The sequence below is a fragment of the Sorghum bicolor genome, chromosome 1 (assembly GCF_000003195.3).
Source record: "Sorghum bicolor cultivar BTx623 chromosome 1, Sorghum_bicolor_NCBIv3, whole genome shotgun sequence".
NCBI classification, from domain to species: Eukaryota; Viridiplantae; Streptophyta; class Magnoliopsida; order Poales; family Poaceae; genus Sorghum; species Sorghum bicolor.
In genome coordinates, this window is record NC_012870.2 from 2307655 (window position 1) to 2329925 (window position 22271).

The 22271-nt window shown below is 44.3% G+C and overlaps 4 protein-coding genes and 1 long non-coding RNA gene across 10 annotated transcripts; 2 read left to right on the top strand and 3 right to left on the bottom strand.

Moving 5' to 3' along the window:
- Positions 993-4594, bottom strand: LOC8079703. 5 transcript variants are annotated; one of them, XM_021458689.1, is made up of 7 exons: positions 4353-4594; positions 3670-4216; positions 3250-3504; positions 2758-3108; positions 2350-2625; positions 1851-1934; positions 993-1687 (listed from the first exon to the last, which is right to left on the bottom strand). In XM_021458689.1, the coding sequence occupies exons 1-7, from the start codon at positions 4464-4466 to the stop codon at positions 1407-1409; spliced, it is 1908 nt and encodes a 635-aa protein (XP_021314364.1). In that variant the 5' UTR covers positions 4467-4594; the 3' UTR covers positions 993-1406. The 5 variants fall into 5 exon arrangements, with proteins under 5 accessions (XP_021314364.1, XP_021314360.1, XP_021314355.1 ...); XM_021458685.1 differs by having other exon boundaries at positions 993-1690; positions 4353-4592; XM_021458680.1 differs by having other exon boundaries at positions 1851-1952; positions 4353-4592.
- On the bottom strand, positions 5470-5950 carry LOC110436081. Its single transcript, XR_002453754.1, has 2 exons — positions 5883-5950; positions 5470-5748 (listed from the first exon to the last, which is right to left on the bottom strand). It is a non-coding gene; the product is annotated as an uncharacterized LOC110436081 (long non-coding RNA).
- Positions 6062-8436, top strand: LOC8080220 (calmodulin-binding receptor-like cytoplasmic kinase 2). Of its 2 annotated transcripts, none has more exons than XM_002463561.2 (6): positions 6062-6424; positions 6624-6784; positions 6886-7051; positions 7370-7459; positions 7611-7915; positions 7995-8436. In XM_002463561.2, exons 1-6 carry the CDS (start codon positions 6094-6096, stop codon positions 8250-8252), a joined length of 1311 nt encoding a protein of 436 aa, XP_002463606.1. In that variant the 5' UTR covers positions 6062-6093; the 3' UTR covers positions 8253-8436. The 2 variants fall into 2 exon arrangements, with proteins under 2 accessions (XP_002463606.1, XP_021317896.1); XM_021462221.1 differs by having other exon boundaries at positions 6074-6424; positions 6627-6784.
- LOC8079704 (protein DEFECTIVE IN EXINE FORMATION 1) lies at positions 8553-16269 on the bottom strand. Its single transcript, XM_021462220.1, has 13 exons — positions 15899-16269; positions 14731-14841; positions 14243-14325; positions 13935-14052; positions 13683-13861; positions 12915-13393; positions 12688-12758; positions 11919-12175; positions 10926-11107; positions 10173-10456; positions 9955-10072; positions 9505-9687; positions 8553-9422 (listed from the first exon to the last, which is right to left on the bottom strand). The coding sequence occupies exons 1-13, from the start codon at positions 16036-16038 to the stop codon at positions 9108-9110; spliced, it is 2520 nt and encodes an 839-aa protein (XP_021317895.1). The 5' UTR covers positions 16039-16269; the 3' UTR covers positions 8553-9107.
- On the top strand, positions 19717-21934 carry LOC8080221. The gene has a single exon (XM_002463562.2). It carries the CDS (start codon positions 20191-20193, stop codon positions 21628-21630), a length of 1440 nt encoding a protein of 479 aa, XP_002463607.1. The 5' UTR covers positions 19717-20190; the 3' UTR covers positions 21631-21934.

Here is a 22271-nt window from a genome sequence, read left to right on the forward strand (position 1 = left end):
GATATTAATACCAGCGATAAAATAGAGTGCTACAATAGGTCATGCTACCCAATACAACATAATTAATCGGACAAAAGACCACCTCTCTTGCGCAAAACAGTAGCCACAAGTAGAAACATTCCATTATACAAAAATCAAGTGAACTCCATGTTCTGCAATACTTGCTCACTTCATAAACCAGAATCAATCCATTATATAGTGCCCATTTCATGCTTTTGAGCCAGACAACAATTCAAGCTGTCGTTAGCACACATTTGTTTGATTAAACTCACAAGGTAAAGCTAGTTTGTTCAATAAGGAGAGGTACGACCATTGTATGACAGTACAAATTAGGACATTAGTTGAATGTCTTTTTTTTGTGATCACAGGGAGGAAAAAGATTTAGAGAAATTCTTATGTGACTAGTGAGTACAGTACATCTGGGATGCAATAGTGATATCCAATATTGAATATTAAGTATGAAATTTCCAGACAATAGAGAGAAATATCTTGAAGTTGAATTGTCTTAGTAGATAAAGGGCCATTGAATTCTGACTAGAAGACAACTGCAATAGGTTGAACTCGATCAATGAGACATAAAGGATTGATACAACAATTGGCTAGAGTTCTAGAATCCCAATACTATTCTAGTGGGAACAATGTAACATAGCGTTTGGTTGGGAGATAAGATGGAGTGAGATGGCTTAGAGCCCAAATAAATCAGAAATTCTTCATGGAAATTATTATTCTCCTTTGCTGGGCCATCTGGATGAGCAGATATAATCTCATCTTCAGAAAAACTCCTTCCACTCAAGGTTGCAAGGCCATCTTCAAAAATGAGATACAGCTGATGCTATGCAGAGCAAAGGAGAAGTACTTCCCCAAAATTCAGGAATGGATAAACCATTTAGAGTAATTTGGAGGCCCCCTATTTACTACCTAATATAAAAGTCAGGGGACACAACATACTATTAGAGCTAAAATGTCAATGTAGTAAGGGCATCCTAGAAAACTTCAAGAAAATTTTACTTTTAATTGGCTAGACAAATTGTCCATTTCATTCAAAACAATGGCAGACAGAAAAAATTGTCCATGTCATTTACATGTGCATGTTTGTATGAGCAAATAAAAGTGTGCTTCAGAAAAAAAGGATCGGCATGTAGATGTCAATTAATATCCTGTAAACCATGCAGGAGGTGGTGTCCAGAAACCACAGTGGCCTTATATGCCTGCCTCATGCTCCAGTATAAACCATCTGTTTACACTCTCATAACTCCTGTTTTCCTTTCTTTGCTATTAGATCTGTGTCTTAATCCATCTCTCTAATCCTGATTCTTGAGTTTTTGATGCACTGCATTACAGGATGTCATATAGATTGAAATTTTTGGCAGTTCTTGATTGGCCTGGTGTCCTATAGCTCTTGTAAATTATAGAAGCATCCACCAACACTCACTACCTTTCTTCTCCTCTTTGTCTGTGGACACATACATAGGCTTTGCAAATCTGTCAAGTGTGTTGACAAGAAGCTTGGACAGATCAGCCTCACCAGTGAAAGTGAAATCATCTTCCTTGATAGCCTCCTCATCTGCAACTGCTACCTTGTCAGAAGCATCTGCTGCATTGGGCTTGGACACAACGCCAAGGATTGGTGAATCCACCAGTTTTGGCAGGGAAGCAAACGGCCGAACATTACTGATTTGCTCTCGTTCTTCTGTGGTTTATGGCAAAGATGCATTAAGATGTACAATTAGTTGACAAAAAGGTTCATCAAAGCACACAGTTCAGGAAATCACAAAGTTGAGAGAGAGAGGGAAAAAGCAAAGAGCAAAATCTATGGATTTAGTGACTGCCTGACCGGCGAGGCATCTCACCTTCATTGGGCTTTGTTGGCCCTTCCTCCACTACCTGAACCACCTGCTCTTCCTTAGGATCATCACTTACTGTAGGCTCGTTGACTGCATCAGAAGAATCAGCTGCACATTCAGAAACAATCAGCATCTGTGTCCCCACAAAATCTACAATTCGATAACAGCAAATGAAGGAATACAAAAACCAGCATTTAAATATGTATTCAAGCAATAAGGGGCTGTTTAGTTCCCAAAAATTTTGCAAAATTTTTCAAGATTCTCGGTCACATCGAATCTTGCGGCACATGCATGGAGCATTAAATATAGATAAAAAAATAACTAATTGCAAGGTTTGACTGTAATTTGCAAGACGAATTTTTGAGCCTAGTTAGTCCAAGATTGAACAATAATTGTCAAATACAAACGAAAATGCTACAGTAGCCATTTTGCAAAAATTTTCTGCAACTAAACAGGGGCTAACAAAAAATACATGAGTTAATCAGGAGAAGCGACTTGACCTCACCTTTCTGGTCCTTACATGCCGCCACCCTCACCTTGGATCTTGTTGGCCTCCTTCTCTTTCTCTTTGCCGTGGCCACTTCTTCTGCCTCCACAGCTGCTATAGCCTCTGGTGCCACTGTCACCTGGCCTGGCTGCACCTCCTCCTGTGCCTTATACACTGTGACCTTCCTTGTCTCATTCTCGCCTTCCTGTGGTTTTGCGGCCTCCTCCACCTTGGGAACAACTTCATGCTCATTAGGATCAACTTCAGACCCTATGGTTGTGTCAGAAGAATCAGCTGCACATTCAGAAATTAGCAGATAGCTCACGAACAATATCAAGTCTACAACAACATACTACTAATAATTCAGCATCAAAATCATAACTAAGCAATCGAAGTTAATCAGGGGAGGCGAGAAGTTGTCCTCACCTTTCTGCCCCTTCCGTGCTGCTGTTGTAACCTTGGATCTTGTGGACCTTCTCGTCCTTTTCTTCGCCATGGCCACCTCTTCCGCCGGCCTCTGATCTTGCTGCAAATCCTCATGTGTCTTATGTGGTGCGGCTCTCCTCGTCACGTTTTGACCTTCCTGTGGCACAGCTGCCATAGCCTCTGGTGCTATTGTCACCTGGCCTGGCTGCACCTCCTCTCGTGCCTTGTACACTGTGGCCTTCCTTGTCTCATTCTTGCCTTCCTGTGGTTTTGTGCACTCCTCCACCTTGGGAACAACTTCGTCCTCTTTAGGATCAACTTCAGGCCCAACGGTTGTGTCAGAAGAATCAGCTGCACATTCAGAAATTAGCAGATAGCTCACAAATAATATCATTCTACAATTTCAAATCACAGCATACTACTAATAATTCAGCATCAAAATCAGAACTAAACAATCTGAGTTAATCAGGGGAGGCGAGAACTTGTCCTCACCTTTCTGCCCCTTGCGTGCTGCCGCTGCTACCTTGGATTTTGTGGACCTTCTCGTCCTTTTCTTCGCCGCAGCCACCTCTTTCACCATCCTCTGATCCTGCTGCAAATCCTCATGTGTCTTATATGGTGCAGCTCTCTTCGTCATGTTTTGACCTTCCTGTGTCTTTGCGACCTCTTCTTCCACCGCAATGACTACTGCATGCTCTTCAGAATAACCGCACCTCTTATCTGAAACTACTGCAGACGCAATGGCCCCTACAGTATTCAGAAAATTAGTTTTAGGGACTGTTGACCAGCATTAGCAAAATTAACCTTTTCACAAAGTATGGTAACGAAGGACTCTTAAAGGCAAATTACAAGAAATCAGCACGAAGATCAATGGATACAAGTTACAACGGGGAAGCGTGGACTTGTCCTAACCTTTGTGCTCCTTCCGGACTGCCGCTTGTACGTCCTCCTCTTTCTGATCCAACACGATCTTCACCTTGGATCTCGCTGACCTTCTCATCCTCATTCCTACGGCCACCTCTTCCGCATCCACAGATGCCGCGGCAGCCTCCTCTGCCACCGTCCTCTTGTTCCCCGGCAAGGTGTTTGGGGCCGGCACCACGTCCTTCTCCTCCTCCGTCTTACGTGCCCCGGCCTTCCTTGTCTTCCCCCGTGCACGGCCACCGCGAGGGCGCCCGTGCTCCTGCTCCTCTCTGATCACCTCTGCCGTTTCCGGGGGCACCGCAGCCTTCCGTGCCACCGTCCTCTGGCACCCCTGCAAGGTTAAGCTGGCTTGGTCTGCCACATCCTCTTCCGTATTACCCGCTGCGACCATCCTTGTTTTGGCTCGCGCACGGCCGCCCCGGGGGAGCAGAGACCCGTGCGTCTGCTCCTCCATATTAGTCACCTCCTTCATCGCCGACATCGGCGGCGGCGGCGGCGGCGGCACCGTCCTCCCGATCTCGTCGGTCCTGTCCACCTAATCAACACAGCAAACAACCTCCACGTGCATCAAATCGACAACCCCAGCTGCTCCCAAACGCCCCACGAACACGCATGGGAATAGTCCACAGAGATTCACCCCGAACAGAAGGAATAGAACTGGGGATGCTCACCGAGGGGAGACACCGAAGCGCTTCCGCCATGGCCGCGTTGGACATGTTCGCACGGATGCCATTGCTCTTGCAGAGCGCCTGGAGCTCTCGGCGAGGGAGGGAATCGAAATCCATGGCCGCCGCCGCCGCCTCTTCTCTCGCGTTTCCCCTTCCGTTTAGTGCGTTCTCATCCGGGCTCCTCTCGATCCACTGCTCGTTTCAAATATTTGAACGTTAGAAGAGGAGATGCTGCTCAGCGTGGGCCGGGCCCTCACGGCGGCGTTATGTAACCTTCCGGGGCCGCTGCATGTGGGCCAACTCCAGGTCGCCTGCTTTGCCGTCAGTCGGCCTGGGCCCTGGGCCAAACGGACGGCCGCGATGCGAGGGCAACTTCACATGGCAGTGGCACACCTGCACACATCTTCCTACACGAAGAGAGTTTGTTGTATCCGGCTAAGGCCTTGTTTTCATTCAAAAATCCAAAAACTTTACTTCTCACCATATCGAATCTTACAACATATACATAAAGTGTTAAATATAGACAAAAAAAGTTATACAGTTTATCTGTAATTTGCGAGATAAATCTTTTAAGTCTATTTAGTCCACGATTAGACAATAATTGCCAAATACAAACAAAAGTGCTACGGTTGTCAAATCCAAAAAAAATTTTGAATCTAAACCAGGCCTAATAAAATTATTAATTGTTAGTTGGATCTCTATAATAACTATCTCACTAGTTGGAGACCCTCTTCAAATCTCTATAGATACTAATAATTATGTGCTAATAATTATATCTTTAGAATCCAAACAACATAGATAATAGACTAACTAATTGTTAGTTGGAACCTTATATAACGACCATCCCACCAGTTGGACCAAATCAGATAATACCAAACATGACTGATAATAATAATAACTAATAGTTGTCCTACTAATATTTTTATTAGCTATGCATCCAAACGCCTCCGGCTAATAGTTAGCTAGCTAATATTAGCAGATAGTGAGAATCCAAACAGAGTCTACGTGGTGGCAAGCAAAGCGCGTCCTCAAGCAAAATCAATGGGCGTTGGCGACAGCAAATCACGATTGAGTACGTAGAGAGCTAACAAAAGTTCCTCATTCTTGTGTCCCCTTGTTGTTTCTTCACTAATAAATTTTGATTACGAGTCCGTTGAATTGGACCGGAAAAGCAGGCACTTCTTTGTCATATCCGAAAACTTGATTGAAGTATATACAAGATAACAAAGTTTTACATACAAATCTATCAGCTGCATTAAAGATTTGTGCTAATCTGACCAAGTCTGATTGCTACTTCCGTTCCAACCAAACCGTGACAGCGCAGGACGTTCTTCTTCTTCTTCCTACCTGATCAGCGTTTCATATTTTTCTTTTTTCATTTCAGACGTTCTTCCATTCCCTAAAAAAATGGCATGGCTCACATGCGTATCCTTCCTGGGCAACATTATTTCATTCCAAAATACAGTAGTTCACATAACAATTGTATAATTGACGGTCAGTCTGGTAGCTTCTCAAGAAACCATTGGTGCTCACCTCGCAAGAAATGGACCATTGGTGCTCAGCAATAATGTGCAAGGCCATTCCTCTGGCCTCTGCATGCGGGGTCCGTTGACCCAGCGGCCGGACGGCGACAGCAACCACGCCCCGTTCCGCTGAACAGAGTCGAGTCGTCGCCCCCATATCAACGCCCTCGCAGCGCCGGAGATGGAGCGCAGCCGGCACCAGATGAGAGCTGACTCCCCACATGGCGTCATGGCCAGCAGCGTCAAGGAGGCAGTCCAGCAGCAGCAGCAGCAGCAGGAAAAGTGCCGAGCTTTCGGGCGCCAGAGCTCAAAGCCACAGCCACCATGGCCGGGCGGCCTCCTCCCCTGCCGCCTACGGCTACGGCCGGCAGCTCTCGTCCTACAGCACCCGCTCCTCCCAGGTCAGCAGCAGCAGTAGCGGCTCCTTCAGTGCGCGGGTCGCCGGCGCCTTCACGAGCTGCTTCGTGCCGCGGAGGCAGGTCACAACCGAGGAAGAGGAGGAGGAGAAGAAGAAGAGCCGGCGCTCAGAGTGCCATGTCTCCATAGATTCAGGTATCGGTGCAGTCATGTTTCCTCTTTCCCCTCTTCTTCAGTAGCAGTAGGTTCATATAATCATACCAATCCCGTGGAATTCTGTCATGGCTCCAATCCCGTGGAATTCTGTCATGGCTTAAAATTGGCACCAAACAAGCATTAAACTTTCGAATTACGAAATCTGAGCGTGTGGAAACTTGGCAAATTTCGAGTGCAGCAGGGTCATGGCAGGAAGGCAAGGCTCTCACAATTGCTGACGTGTCCAAGGCAACATCAAACTTCAGTGAAAAGAACATGATAAGGCAGGGACGCTCAAGCACCATGTACAGAGGAAAGCTCAAGGATGGGTCTCAGATCGCTGTCAAATGTGTCAAGAAGGTTAGTAACCGAAGATCATCCATGTTTTTGGATTGCTCATAGAGCAGGTGGATTGCAGTAATGTAATGTTACTAATTAGCTCTCCTCTTCTGTTGCCTCAGCTGAATGGTCAGAATCTGACAGCTGAACTCTGGAGGGAGCTTGAGACTCTTGAGAAGATTGAGCATAGGAATCTGGCGAGGCTCTTCGGATTCTTTGAGCGCGTAGCTGACTGTGTCGTCGTAGTTGAGTATGTCAGCAATGGTTCCTTGAGGGAACATTTGGATGGTATGCAGTGTTGCTATGGATCATTGCTAGTTTTTCAATTTTCATCCTCATTTAGCCAGTAGACTACTGTTTTAATATAAACGGTTCTGTTCTATTCTATACTTCTATCATAGAACATGCATCCATAATCATTGTTGTTTTTCTTACCGCCGGATGCTAGAACTGTAATAATGAATGGTCGAGTGCATAACTCGTGCAAAGGTTGGAATAGAAGTTCCCGTTTCTAAACATTAGAAAAACAGAATCTGCATTGAACTAGTATTGTCACTCTAGGTGGATAGTATACTAATCCATTTTGCGGTGCGAAAATACCTGCAGAATCCTGTGGAAATGGTTTAGAACTCTCGCAACGGCTCAACATCGCGATCGACGTTGCTCAGGGCATCACCTACCTGCACGAGTACAAAGGTAAGAAGCTGATTCAGCATATGTTCTTCAGATCAAATTGTGATGTGATTGTTGCAACGCATGGTGAAACATAGATAAACTGGTTTCTTAGAACAAGAAATGGGACCTGTCTGATTATCTGAAACTCACAAGGTATCATGGTGAGTTGCAGAGCATCCGATCATCCACGGAGGCATCCGGTCGTCGGGCGTGCTGCTGACAGACGCACTGACGGCGAAGGTGGCCGGCTTTGCGCTGGCCGGGACGGCGGCCTCGGGCTCGGGATCAGGCTCAGGCTCGGATGCAACGCCGGCGAAGGGCGCCGCCGGGTACGTGGACCCAGAGTACCTGAGCACGTACCAGCTGACCGACAAGAGCGACGTGTACGCCTTCGGCGTCCTCCTCGTCGAGCTAGTGACCGGCCGGCCGCCCATCGAGCGCAGCCGCGGCGGCGAGGCCCGGCTCACCACCAAATGGGTAAGAAAAGAGAAGAAAAAATGTATATGGAAGCGCAGAGCTGCGATGCTCACAGCCGTGGCGTGGCCATGCCATGCAGGCGTTGCAGAGGTGCAAGGCGGGGGAAGCCGTGGTGGCCATGGACCCCAGGATGCGGCGGAGCCCGGCGTCGGTGGCCGCGGTGGAGAGGATGCTGGCGCTGGCAGCGCAGTGCGTCGCGACGGCCAGGGATGACCGGCCATCGATGCGGCGGTGCAGCGAGCTGCTGTGGGCCATCCGGAGAGACTACCACCGCCAGGAGGAGCCGCGCTGCGCCGCCGTCGCGGAGGAACGAAGCGACGAGTGGGTCGTCAGGTAGCTTCAGTTTGTAAAATCATTCAGAGGCTACAAGTCGGATGAGATGATGCGTGCTTTGGATCGATTGGTATGGAAGTGTAACTAGCCTGTAACTTTTTTTTTCCTTTTTTCTTTTGGGACTGCCTGCCAAATGGGGAACTGCTCATATAAAAATTATGCTCTCACTATACAGTAGATTTCTCATGCGTTTGGAGTATGTGCATGTAAAATTTTAGAAACTCATGCAATGACAGTTTTTTATGGTGCCAGGGAGTATACATGAACTAAAGCTGCAGATTTTTAAATACAACTTCTATGATAATTATCAAATAATCTAGTCATTGCAATACATATATAAAACTCAAGTGTCTTGCAGTCTCAGACATCAAGCTGCATTCGGACAAAAATGGGACAAAAGTACAGCACACATGTTGTTGATCAACAGACCAAGGCAACAAAATACCGTTTCCAAGGCTACTCGAAGCTCAGTATAGTGACAGTACGCTTGTTCTTCGGGTGAGCCAATATAGTGCATACCAGTTTGAAAATGGCTCAAGGTGTGTACAAAATTCTTCTGCAGAACTAAATGGGTCTATTGTAAAACTAAAACTATAATCCTTGAACGGTTAAATGTCGGGAGTAATACATTGCATGTTTTCTATATAGATTAAAATCCCCCAGTATATCACAGTGTGAATAAGACATTTAAGTCATGGAGATGTTGGGAACTCTAACTTAAGTCACTTTGTCTGCTTCAATGGCCCCCCGGCATTTCACCACGTGAAGCACTAGTCAACATTCTGTGAAAATGTTGGGGATACTCTGAGTTGCTTTCTCAGCTTCTCAATGGGTCGCCGGCATTTCACCACATGAGTCACTAGTCAACATTCCGTGAAAACGATGGCAGTGGTGCACCTTCTTGGGGGCGCAAGATGACAAGAACACCAAACATTCCAAGCATTGGCAGTAGCAGAAGCCATTTCAGCAGCTTATAGTAATGCATGTGGAAGGTGAGTGAGAACTCATCGGAGAAATACAGTCCATTTTTATCAACCATCTCCACGACAACAGTTCCAGTAGTTCTAACAGGAACAGTGGGAAGCATCATTCGTTGCTTCCCTGGTTGATGATACAAACCACTGACCACAATGCGCCTATCTCCTTGATAATTCCCTGGAACAAGTAAAGTTACCTGAACCATAAAACAAAGGTAGTTGAAGTTAGTGTATATATTTTAGCTCATTCCTCACTCACGTTGGGAGGTGAGAATATACCGTCACGTTATAAGGAGCTTGATTCCCATAGGGCACTCTGTACTTGTCAACGATTTCAAACTCTACCCAGAAATTCTTGCCCTCTTCATCACGGAAGGTCCTGGAACCATGCTTAACATAAATACCTTCACGGTTGTACTGATATGCAGCATTATTCCTTCCTTGGTTTGATGACCTCCATTCCTGCCATCAAATTTTAGAATGAGAAGTTTGGTTTTGGGGAAAAATTATAGAATGAGAAATTCTCTCTATCATGCTAACCACGTGTTTTACAAAGTTTAAACATCCAAAAATCGAAAGAATAAAAATCTTAAAGCAGATATGTGATTCTGAAGTTCAAACAAGGTTCAAGCATAGGTTGCAAAGGGTTAACTGAGAGACCAATGCTCTATCCGAGATGAGTCAAATAATGTAAAGTAAAATTAAGACCTACAGAAACGGATTGCCAACCTTAAGTGGATGGTGTGGTGACTGCGTGGAAAAGCAGAAGACGTTTCCATTCATAGTGGTAACAATAAGATCAAGGTCATCTCCACCATCCACATTGTCAGCCAAAACCATAGTGTACCTGCCAGTCAAAGTGCAACAATCAACTAACTTTATTGAAGTGCAGTACATAATCCCCAACAGTGATATCAAACATCTAGCAAAGCAAAGATATGGCATACGAGGTCTCTCCAATGTCAACAACATCAGCACAGCCACTTGATCCCTCAATCAGATATAAATAACCATCAAAGGATGTTGTAGCAAGAGTTAGCCCTTTTGCATTTTCTCCATGTTTACTCATGTCGAGCAATAGAACAGGACTCATGATTCTTCCATGTGTTCTATATGGGAAAGGTTGGATTTTTGAGCCATCCTTCCCACTGAGAACATAGATGTTTCCTGACACAGTTGGGACCACAACATCAGTGTGGCCATCTCCATTGACATCACCAACAGTAGGTCTCTGTCATCATATGATAATAATCAGACTGCAGTATAAAAATCGTAGCCAAGTAATAACAAAAGGAATATAAAGTAAATGAAATGGTGGGGTCAAGTATATAGGATATCTTCTTTTGGACTGAAACTGAGTTATAATGTTCTGTCAGCCTCAAAATAGCGTTGACCCCATTTGGGGGGGGGGGGGGGGGGGAGCTTCTGGCTTTCGGAGCTTCCTAGGGAAGCAAAAGCTCCCACAAACAGGGCCATAGCAAAAGTTTAAGACGAAATGGGGGAATCTCTAAGTAAACATAAGCAAGATTTTGGATGTATGTATTGCTTTGAGCTAACTAAGAATGCATCTTCAGCACATGCATCACTTGAAGTGTACAGATAATGACAAGACGTGTAGTGCCTTGCCATACAGATAAATAACAAGCTAACTAAGCAACAACCAATCAACATCTTATACAAAAGAAATACATGAAACTTGCCTGTGGAATCAGACTCTTTAGATGCACTTCCCAGATTTCTTCTCCCTCAGCAGTCCATGCTGCTACATTTCCATGGGAATCAGTGGTAACCATCTCGATTTTGCCATCATCATTGATGTCCGCAGCAATGACTGGTGCATGGATCTCTGCCATCTCAAGGGGGAATTTGTTCCTAACCTTACCTAATTCACAGAATCAAAATAAGAAGAGGGCATGTATACTTTTACGTATATAAACAGTTTAGCAGCGCACAGAAGGCAAGAGGTGTGTGTACAACACCACATACAAGACGCCCAGAACCCAACACACCAATACAGAACTTATATTACATCCCATTCCTCCCCCCCCCCCCCCCCACACACACACACATGTTCCCGTTCAATCAACCAAACCAATGCGATTTCTCTCATTATAGGCAACTAATTTCATTCATTACTCTTCTGTTTTACTAGGCAGCAAATCCTTTTTTCTCTAGCCAGGGAATAAATCTTATTTTTCTTTCAAGGTGATGCCTTAGTTAGAAATGGAATACAGACCAGCGAACTGATGTGCTCGACCCTTTGCCAGGATGGATTATTAGTTATTATCCCACTATTTGTAACTACACCAATAAATACCACGACTCTAGTAATGAAAGCTACTCCCTTCATTCCAAATTATAAGACGTTTTGGCTTTTCTAAATACCTAGTTTTTGCTATCACTTACACCCTATTCGTTTGAGCTTATCAACCGAATCTGCTAGCATTCAGCAGTGTTTTTCTCTCACAACAAATCAGCAAACAGTACTTCCTGCCATGGCTTTTCAGCCATTCACTGTCTAGATACATAATAAAAGCAATGTATCTAGAAAAGCCAAAACGTCTTATAATTTGGAGCGGAGGGAGTATTATTTAGAAACTTGATATGTAGAAAATATAGGGAAAAACCAGCTTAGAACAAAACTTCCTTTGGATTCAATCCTTCATTAATAAATTAAGAGACTACAAACTTACCGCGATGATCGATAACATAAAAATAGCCATAGGCGGTTCCAATAAGGATGTCCAAATATCCATCACCATCCAAATCAACCACAGTTGGAGAGGAAAATACATGAGCACGGAAATGTACAGTATCTGTGCTCAAATCAAGCTCTGCAGCCCATTTAACTTGCCGAGTGTCAAGGTTAAAGACAACTATACTGCTTGCTACATATTTTCCAATGTCAATTCCTTCCAGTTCTTTTGCATGATCTGAATCACGATAATATCTGCAAATAAAAGGCAGCAAACACAAATCGAAATTATCAAGTGAGTTTGTGGTAGCAAGTACTTTTAAAAAAACAGTTTTCATCAATCATAAAAGCAAGATTAACAAACACCTAGCATTGGCACCGAAGATAACAAATTGAGTTCACGACTAACACTCGATTTGGCACATTTTTGCTGACAAAAAAACTGTGCCTGCCAGTTTTGTGAAAGGAAAGTACAAAATCTGGTGACAGTTTTTTGAAAGAACCAGAGAAGCTAAGGTTCAATCTGAATAAGACCTACACATGATGATGTAGAAATAAAGTTTTGTGATTTTATTCTTGGGACACAAGTTGCACATATGTTTCTTTTTTTCATTTTCAAGGCCACTTAAGTTCAAATTCACATTGATAGACAAACCGTTAAGCCTCAACTTTATTATGCAGTAAACCAAATTTTAATCAATCTGAAGTCATAAGAAGTCATGTGTAACTTGAACAGGATGTGTTTGTAGCAAAAAGAGAAGCCTTACTCATGATCAAAGAAGTATGATACAGCAATCACCATTTCTTGTACACCATCTTTGTCAATATCTGCGATTACCTGTAGCAAGAATGTGGATAATAACTCAAGCCTATTTATGAGATGGATAGAAAAAACATAAGCAAAAGGAACTAAAGCATCACTTACTGGGAAGATCACAAGATGTTATGAGGTGGATAGAAAAACATAAGCAAAAGGAATTAAAGCATCACTTACTGGGGTGGACAAGATGTGGGCATCTATGCTGACATAATCTTCTGCTTTCTCATGTTCTTGTTCTTTCCAGTCCTCATCTCCCCACAAACGATCATCAACATAGTCATCATAATCATAATTGTACTCATCAGGTAGATCTTCTGGATCCCGAAACAAGTCAAATGATGCATCTGCATCTTCATCTAGAGGCTCACCATTTTCAACAGTGGCTGCTACTTTTGCTCCTGAATCACTTTCATGAGTTTTCGAGCTTCCTGTTTGCTCATCACTTTTGTCAGCTGTTTGAAGCAAGCGTCTCTGAGTATGTGATTGTGATGTATTCTCTGCTTTGGTAGTAACATTAGAGATGCTCCCAGAATGAGTGTCGTTTACATTATTCGGCAACTGCACATTCTCTTGCGCTTGGGTAGAATTAAGTTTTGTTTCAACTGAATGTTGTTCAGATGTATTTTTCAGGGTCTCACCTCCCTCCATACTTCCTACAATGATAAGCATATATAAATAACAACAAAACAGATAATTCTTGCATATTTTACAAAAATGAAATGCATAGAATGTCCATATCAACAGCAGTTAGTATAGTTGGTCCTGGTGCAACATGCATGAAATTATTTTTTTCCCTTAAAGCAAGTTGATGACATCAGGATACAGGAGTTCTGCTAATTGATAGCAAGTTAAGCTTTATCATGAGATTCAAAAACCAAAAAATACATTTCTATCAATAAAGTAACATACAAGATTGCATTCCTATAAAAGATTCTTGGATACCTGATTTATTCTGATCTATTACGGGAGTTTCCTTAGAAGTAGCCTCTTTGGCGATTGAACTGTCATGAACATCTGGGTGGGAGCGGTCAACTGGATCTGGATTTAGCCCAACATACCAATCTTTACGTACTTTTCTACGAGGTACCTCAAGCTTGTCCATCATCATATAACCTGACACCCTACATAATAAACAAATAAATATTGCCGGATTTAACAGGGAGACATAAAATTGTCTGTCATAGAGTTCCTGACCTAAAGAAATTTACAACACCGTTGTAAGTAGCCAAAGCTATTTCCCGTACACCATCCTTGTCAATGTCATAGAGAAGAGGACTTGAATGAACATTTGACTGATGAAATGCAGGCCATCCTGAAAAGCGTAGAACAAATAATAACCAAACCAATTTATTTTAGCATGTCTTAAAAGTTCAGGAGAAATTTTCTCAAAACTCTTTCAGGAGCTAAAAGGGTTTTATGACATCACAGACAATAATTAGGTACAGATGAGACTTCTTTTCAGAATCTGTAAGTAAGAATGTAAAATGGCAATGAAACAACACCTGGCACTTTGTCTCCATCAGTGCCTTCAAGAACTTCTAAGTAATGAACAAATGATGGCACCACTACTTCCAATTTTCCATCACTACACAACAGAAAAATGTTCATTAACAGTGTGTCTATTATGAAATCTTATACAGGAAAAATTCATTAAAATACTAATAGGAAGAACGGAAACATATGTGTTTGACCTTTTGAAAATCAACTTTGTGAAAACTGCATATATAAATACAAGAAACGATACGGGTCTAGTGTTGGTAATGGCAATGCTGTATTCATTCAATGTTGCATAAACAGTAATAGTTACAGAATGCTTGTTGTGAAGTTGACATTGTTTCATGCACGACACAATATCCTCACATGAGCAACAAATAAAGACAAAATGGTTAACGTGTTCAGAAACAGCAGAAGATAGAGAGAAAGATCTCTGACACCGATAACCAGAACTGGTGTGATGCTAAAGACAGACGCCAAATTAAGTGACAAATACCTGTTGATATCAGCGACCAAAGGAGTTGCATAAATGCTGGAACTAACTTCAGTCTGCCATCTCAGCTCCACATGCTTTGGACATTTGGTTTGCAATAAAGCATCTTCATCTCTACAAGACAATGTATAGATAAACTTATTGGGTGCCTTAAGCAATTCATGTAGACGACCACTATTACTTAACTGACTTTAAAGGCGTGGTTTCAATTGAGATAGTACTTAGACATGTGTCAAAAATTTAGTGACAACCATAATTTAACTTACAACCTAAGTTCACTATTGCAGATGTCAACTTAGCTGAAATTAGTTGAATGCATAGAAGGTCTAATTCCTATAACATATGAACCCAAAAAAAAAGAAGGATTAGGCCTTGCATCAAACAACTATTACATAGTTTGCTCATTATTTGGCTTTTATTAGATTTCTATGTGCCATGCAGCAAGTATCAATTAAACAGGTAAATCTCTGTCATCACTAATAGTATAATCGCTGAAATGACCTGTACAAGAACAAACTACTAGTAGAACAGATGCTTTGCAATTGCCACAGATTCAGACATGATCAATCCAAAAAAATTAAGTGATACTAGATTACCCACACTTAATTCAAACAGTTTATAAGATCAGCTCTGACTAGGCTGGGGTCATAGTGTGAGCCTTACATACATATGTTTCACTTTGGCAGCTCTACTTTCTAAATCTCGTGTCGATACTAGATTACAGATGGGATTGGAGGACCACAGTAGTTGCTATCTCTTTTGGAATATGAACAGAAGTAGCAGCAATTTCAAGCTATTCAAAAGCGACCATAATGCTCAAACCAAACAACAGTTGCTCACTTTCATTTTCAAATTCACTACACCACGTGGTGCTTAAACCCCCGAACCTCAATAGATCAAATGCGAAACTGAGGCTGCAGCACTCAACGATCGAGAAACAGGTGTTCACTAGACAAATCCAACGCCTAAATCAACACCGGCGGCACGCTAGCATGTTAGCACCCAGAAGCTCGTTAATCTCATCAGTCGCAACGCCCCCACGAGAACCCACAGGGACCATCCGATCGCTCCAAGCCTCCCAGGATCCAGCAGCTACTCCAAATCTAGAGCGGCTCGTAAACCGCGGAGGGAAGGGAGGGAGGGGATTTTGGGAGAAGGGTGCGGTGCTCACAGGTGGGGATAGGCGAGCATGTCATCGCTGGCCTCGCGCTGCCGGAACTTGTTGGTGGAGTTCTTCGCCTCCTCTGCCGCCGCGGCGCCGGCGGCCACGAGGAGGGCGCACGCGGCGGCGAGGGCCAGGAGGGGACGCATCTGCGGGTAAGCCAGCCCCCAGCCCCTCCGTAGGGCAGGGCTCGCGCGGCCGCACCGGAGTGCCGGGAAGCGGGCGCAGGGGAAGGGGATCTCGCGCGGTGTGCGAGTGCGACTAGGCGGCACGGGGCGGAGCCGCGGAGGCAGTGGTCGGAGCCAAGCCAAACCGGAGAGCGAGGGAGCACGAACCAGCTCGAAGCAGGGTGGGGTCGTAAATGCCAGTGCCCACGAGGGGTTTCCTGCAAAGTTACCGGTCGATGGGTCGGATGGTCACTGACATACGGGCTCAGGCGATGAGTTCGATGGCCGGCGCCGTGGGCCCGTAAGTGGGGTCATGTTTGTAGCTGTGGTAATCTTTGGATTAATTAACCCCCAACACTCTCCGAGGTCGCGGTGACCGCGGGCAGAGGACGGTCCTGATCACACAACAGACGGCTGATTTGGGAGAGGTAAATTTTGCAACTATTTCATGGGCAATTGTAGTTGGAGGAGCATTTTTATGAGTTTCCAAAACCACTTTCAGAACTCGTATTTTTCTAAAAAAAAAAAGATAAAAAACCCTCTCTAACACTAACTCCAAATCTTGCTGCACTTGATGAGAAAAAACAATCAAGGCACCTAGAAAAATACATACTACTTCTATATGGACCTTATCTGGGATCGGGATTGCCTCGACTTTGGTTGCCCTCAGCCTTAGTTTCAAAATTTTTTACAAAATGAACATTGTAGCATTTTTGTTTGTATTTAATAAATATTGTCCAATTACGAGCTCAAAAAATTTGTCTCGCAAATTATAGATAAATTGTTCAATCAGTTATTTTTTAATCTATATTTAATGCTTTATTTATATGTCATAAAATTTGATGTGACGAGATATTTGAAATTTTTTGCAAAATTTGTGGGGAAATGGCCGATCATCACCGCCGCTGCAGGTTGCCGAATGGTTACTTCCTAGGTGCAGCTGATCGGCTTGGCTAGGTGCAGCGGTGGGTGGTGCTAACCATGCCCATGACTACTGCTGAACCGCGGATGAGATGAAGAATAAGGTCTTGTCTAGTTTCCAAACATTTTTGGTTTTAGGTATAGCATTTTTATTTTTATTTGGTAATTACTGTTTAATCATAGACTAACTAGATTCAAAAAATTTATCTCACGATTTATAGGCAAACTGTGTAATTAGTTTTTGTCTTCGTATATAATTAATGTTTCATATATATGCCGCAAGATTAGATGTGACGAGAAATTTTAAAATTTTTTTGTTTTTTGAGTGAACTAAATAAGGGCTAAGAAGAAGGATTTCCAACACAAATGTATAAGAGAGAAACAAAATATAAAAATTGTTAAAGTGATCTAGAAATAATTTAAGATTTTTAATGCAAAATTGCCTTCTAACTTTTAAGAGTACGGTACTGAAAATAAAACTAACAAATAATATACTTTATAATTTTAATTGACTTAAAAAACTTATTATTTTGTAGGAACTATTGCGGATGTTGATAGTGTACTTTGTTTAGATTGAAGATGAAAATTTTTTGGGTGTTATATCAGATATATCGAAAGGATGTCGGGAGAGGTTTTTAGAAACTAATAAAAAAACAAAATTACATAGCTCGTCAGAAAACTGCAAGACAAATCTATTAAGCATAATTAATTTATCATTAGCACATGTGGGTTACTGTAGCACTTAAGACTAATCATGGAGTAACTAGGCTTAAAAGATTCGTCTCGTGATTTTCAACTAAACTGTGTAATTAGTTTATTTTTTATCTATATTTAATGTTCCATGCATGTGTCTAAAGATTCGATAGGATGGATGAAAAATTTTTGGGTGGGAAACTAAACAGGGCCTTATTATTTTAGGCCTTGTTTAGTTCCCAAAAAATTTTGCAAAATTTTTCAGATTCCCCGTCACATTGAATCTTTAGACGCATGCATGAAGTATTAAATATAGACAAAAATAAAAACTAATTGCACAGTTTGGTCGGAATTGACGAGACGAATTTTTTAAGCCTAGTTAGTCCATGATTAGACAATATTTGTCAAATACAAACGAAAATGCTATATTATCGATTTTCAAAAAAAAATAAAACTAAACAAGGCCTTACTCATTATTTTGTAGGAACTATTGCAACGCACGGTCGCCGTCTGCAAATGGTGGAGGATAGTAGAGCATCTGACACAAGACCACGTGCGTAACCGTATGATACGTGCTGGCATAATGCTAAAGAATCTGGAAGTCAGAGCTACGTAAAATGCTACAGCACGTTCTTACTACATTTGGCTGATAAGATAAAGCAAAAATTACTATTGATTAATTTGTTATGACAAGCTTAAGCAAACAAATTGGCTCGGATAATAAATGGATATAAGAAGAAAGGCTACTCTCTTCATCTCTAAACAAGTGTTGTTATAGTATTCGCATTGTTTGTCGATCTTTTTTTTCTAATCTAACTAGGTATGTAGAGAATATTAACAATATTTATATTTTAATAATATTATTATAAAATTAGGTTCTAGTGATACTAATTATACACTATAAATATTAATTTTGTCTTGTATATATTTAGTCAAATAGAAATAGTTTGACTTCTCAGAAAATGATAACGACACATATTTAGGGATAGAGGGAATATGTCAAAAAATTACTATATGTTTTTTTTATTCCAGAGGTGGTGAAAAGTAAAAACACAGTAACTAAACAAGGTCTTCTTTCGGTCCTATTTGGTCGACTAAACTTTTAAATTATTTAAAATTTTAAAGCTCCAGACAGATAGTCTAAACTATAGTCTAAAACTTAGCCATCCTCGTAAATGATTATTAGGTCATTAGATACACAAATAAACTTAAATGGTCTATTCCCCCCCCCCCCAAAACAACTAATATGGTCTACACAAAGAAATTACACTCTAAGGCCTTGTTTAGTTCGCAAAATTTTTCAAGATTCCCCGTCACATCAAATCTTGCGGCACATGCATGGAGCATTAAATATAAATGAAAACAAAAACTATTTGCACAGTTCATCTGTAAACCGCGAGATGAATCTTTTGAGTCTAGTTACTCTATAATTGGACAATGTTTGTCAAATAAAAACGAAAGTGCTACAGTGCCTTTTTCACCATTTTTTGCGAACTGAACAAGGCCTAAACTGTTGCCAAAATGTTAGCCATCCATCCTCATAAACAATTTACTAGTAATGAGATTACATAAATAAACTAAAATAGTTTAAAGACTAAACTTTAGATTACGAGATGCAAACAAGACCTTAATATGACTTTTGGGCAGCTTTCAGCAAAAAGCCTGTTAAGTTTATTCCATCAAAGTCGACTTCACGCACGAAGTATATGATGAAGCTGAAGCCAATTTTACTTAAAGAAAGATCTCTGGTTAAGACTCTTAGTTTATGGTTAGATAATAGTTGTCAAATATAAATGAAAGTACTACAAATCTAAAAAGTTTTTGAATAAACTAGTCTACTAGTACTATATTTTTTGTCAGGATTAGTAAGGCTTTGTTTACTTCCACCCAAAATCCAAAAACTTTTCAAGATTCTCCGTCACATCGAATCTTTAGACGCATGCATAGGGTATTAAATATAAACGAAATTAAAAACTAATTGCACAGTTTGGTCAAAATTTACGAGACGAATCTTTTGATCCTAGTTAGTCCATGATTGGACAATAATTACCACAAACAAACGAAAGTGCTACAGTGTCCTAAAAAATTTCGTTGAGGAAGTAAACAAGGCCTAAGCATTTTCTATTCGTAGGAGAATTGACGGTGCATGTTATTATTTTTTTTATTATTATTGTACAGTAGTATTTTTCTAGTACACTAGCATGTTTACATGTATGTAGCCATGTAGGTGAGGCTAACAAGCAAAGCTCCCACTCCCTTTTTGTCTTGTTCTACCCGACGCTGCGTTCCACAGGGCATCGGCCTCCTGGATTATTTTTTTTTTTAAAAAAAAGATCTGCGTGCAGGTTTTGGCTTCCCTGTTGTCGGGCTGGCCTCTTAAAATCCACGACCCACCCTCACACCCGTTCCGTTTTGGACGGCATCTTTTCCGCCCCGTTCTCCACTCCCCCAAGCCGATCACACTCGCCCCACTCAAAGCAAGCAGCAGCCCGGGGGAAGGCTCGCAGGCAGCGCGGAGGAATGGCGACCAAGCCGGTCACCGTCGGCGACCTCATCCACCGCGTCACCACCTCCTGCCTCTCCAACCGCCTGCCCTGCAACTACACCCTCCGGGACTCCGTCGACAGCGACCTGGACGACGACGACGACGACCCCTTCGCCGACGCCGTCTCTAGCAGCGAGAAATGCCGGCGATCCCCGTCCGCTGCGGAGGCGGAGGAAATCGAGGAAGAGGAGGGGGACGAGGAGGAGGAGAAGCTCAAGATCTGGGAGGAAGGGGAGCAGGAGAAGGAGAGGGTGGCGGCCGCGGCCAAGGGCGCCGAGCGCGCCCGCGACGCGGACGCGCTGATGGCGGAGGTGTTCGACGCCGTCTCCGGGGTGCGCCGCGCCTACGCCGCACTCCAGGGCGCGCACTGCCCCTGGGACCCCGACAAGATGCGCGCGGCGGACGCGGCCGTCGTCGCCGAGCTCCGCCACCTCGCGCGCCTCCGCGACCGCTTCCGCCGCTCCGCCGCCGCGGGCCACATCCCTCGCCCGAACCCCTCCGCGCCGCCCCTCCGCGAGGCCGTGGCGCCGTACGAGGCGGCGCTCGACGACCTCCAGCGCCAGCTCCAGTCCAAGCAGGCCGAGGTGGACGGGCTCAAGGAGAAGCTCGCGGCGGCCACCAGCCGCCGCAACGGGCGCCACCACCACCACCCCCTCTCCAAGCAGAACGGCCCCGGGGGCGTGCCGACGGCGGAGCTGTTCACCTCCTGCGCCGAGCAGGCCCGTGCGGCGACGCGGGCGTTCGCGGGGCACCTCGCGCACCTGATGCGCGAGGCGGGGCTGGAGCTCGTGGCGGCCACCCGGTCGCTCACCAAGATCCCGGTGTCCTCCCCGCAGCTGGCCAAGCACGCGCTGGAGGCGCACGTCACGCGCGCCCTTCTCGGCGGCTTCGAGCACGAGTCCTTCTACCTGGACGGCTCCCTCTCGTCGCTGCTGGACCCCGCCTCGTTCCGGCGGGAGCGGTACGTGCAGTTCCGCGACATGCGCGGGATGGAGCCCGCGGAGCTGCTGGGCGTGCTCCCGACCTGCGCCTTCGGCCGTTACGCCGCCGCCAAGTTCACGGCGCTCCTGCCGCCGCGCGTGGAGGAGGCCGTCCTGGGCGACGGCGAGCACCGGAGGGTAGTCAACGGCGGCGCGCACCCGCGGACGCCCTTCTACGGGGAGTTCCTGCGCGCGGCCAAGGCCGTGTGGTTGCTGCACCTGCTGGCCTTCGCGCTGGAGCCGCCGCCCAGCCACTTCGAGGCCGGCCGCGGCGCGGAGTTCCACCAGGAGTACATGGAGAGCGTGACCGGTGCGCCCCCGCACGCCGGCGCAGGAATGGTCGTCGGGTTCGCGGTCACGCCGGGGTTCCGGCTGGGGAACGGCGCTGTCGTGCGCGCCCGGGTCTACCTGGTGCCGCGTGGTGGCCGACCGTGACAGACCGATGCATGGCGCGGCGCAACGGTCCACGGACCACGGATCACCCCCTCCGACAGAGTTGTTGGTGGGTGCCAATGCGCCATGCTGGAGCTGGAGCTGGACCTGGAGTAGCTGCTGCATCTCATTGGTGAAGAACAGTCATAGCGGTAGTAGCGCTGTGCTGGTGCCTCTGTAGATTTTCTTTTCACTTCTGCTGGTTAATCTGGATTGTCCTTCACTCTCAAGTAAAGTAATCACCCATGTGTAAGAGGACTTTTGAATTGAATTCTCGTATCATCATCGTTGGGTAATCATCTGTTCATGATTTGATCATCTGTAGCTGAGAGGGGCAGTTGCAGACTACTCCGTCACTACTCCAGCTGTAGCACTCAACAGTGCAGAGCGCGTTCAAGCCTTCTAGGACTCTCAAGGACCCACATCTCTCTGCCCTCTTCAAAGGGCATTCAATATTCATGCCTTTCATGGTGACTGTGCTTGCTGCTAGAATTCTCCTCTTGCAGTTACAGGAGCAGGGGACAGGGGACATTTTCAGGATATTGACATGGGAAACTCTATCGTTTTCCATTAATCTGTCTGAAAATTATTGCAATTATGGCCATGATAGAGCAGTTAGGGTGAAGGGAAAGCATATTTTGTCT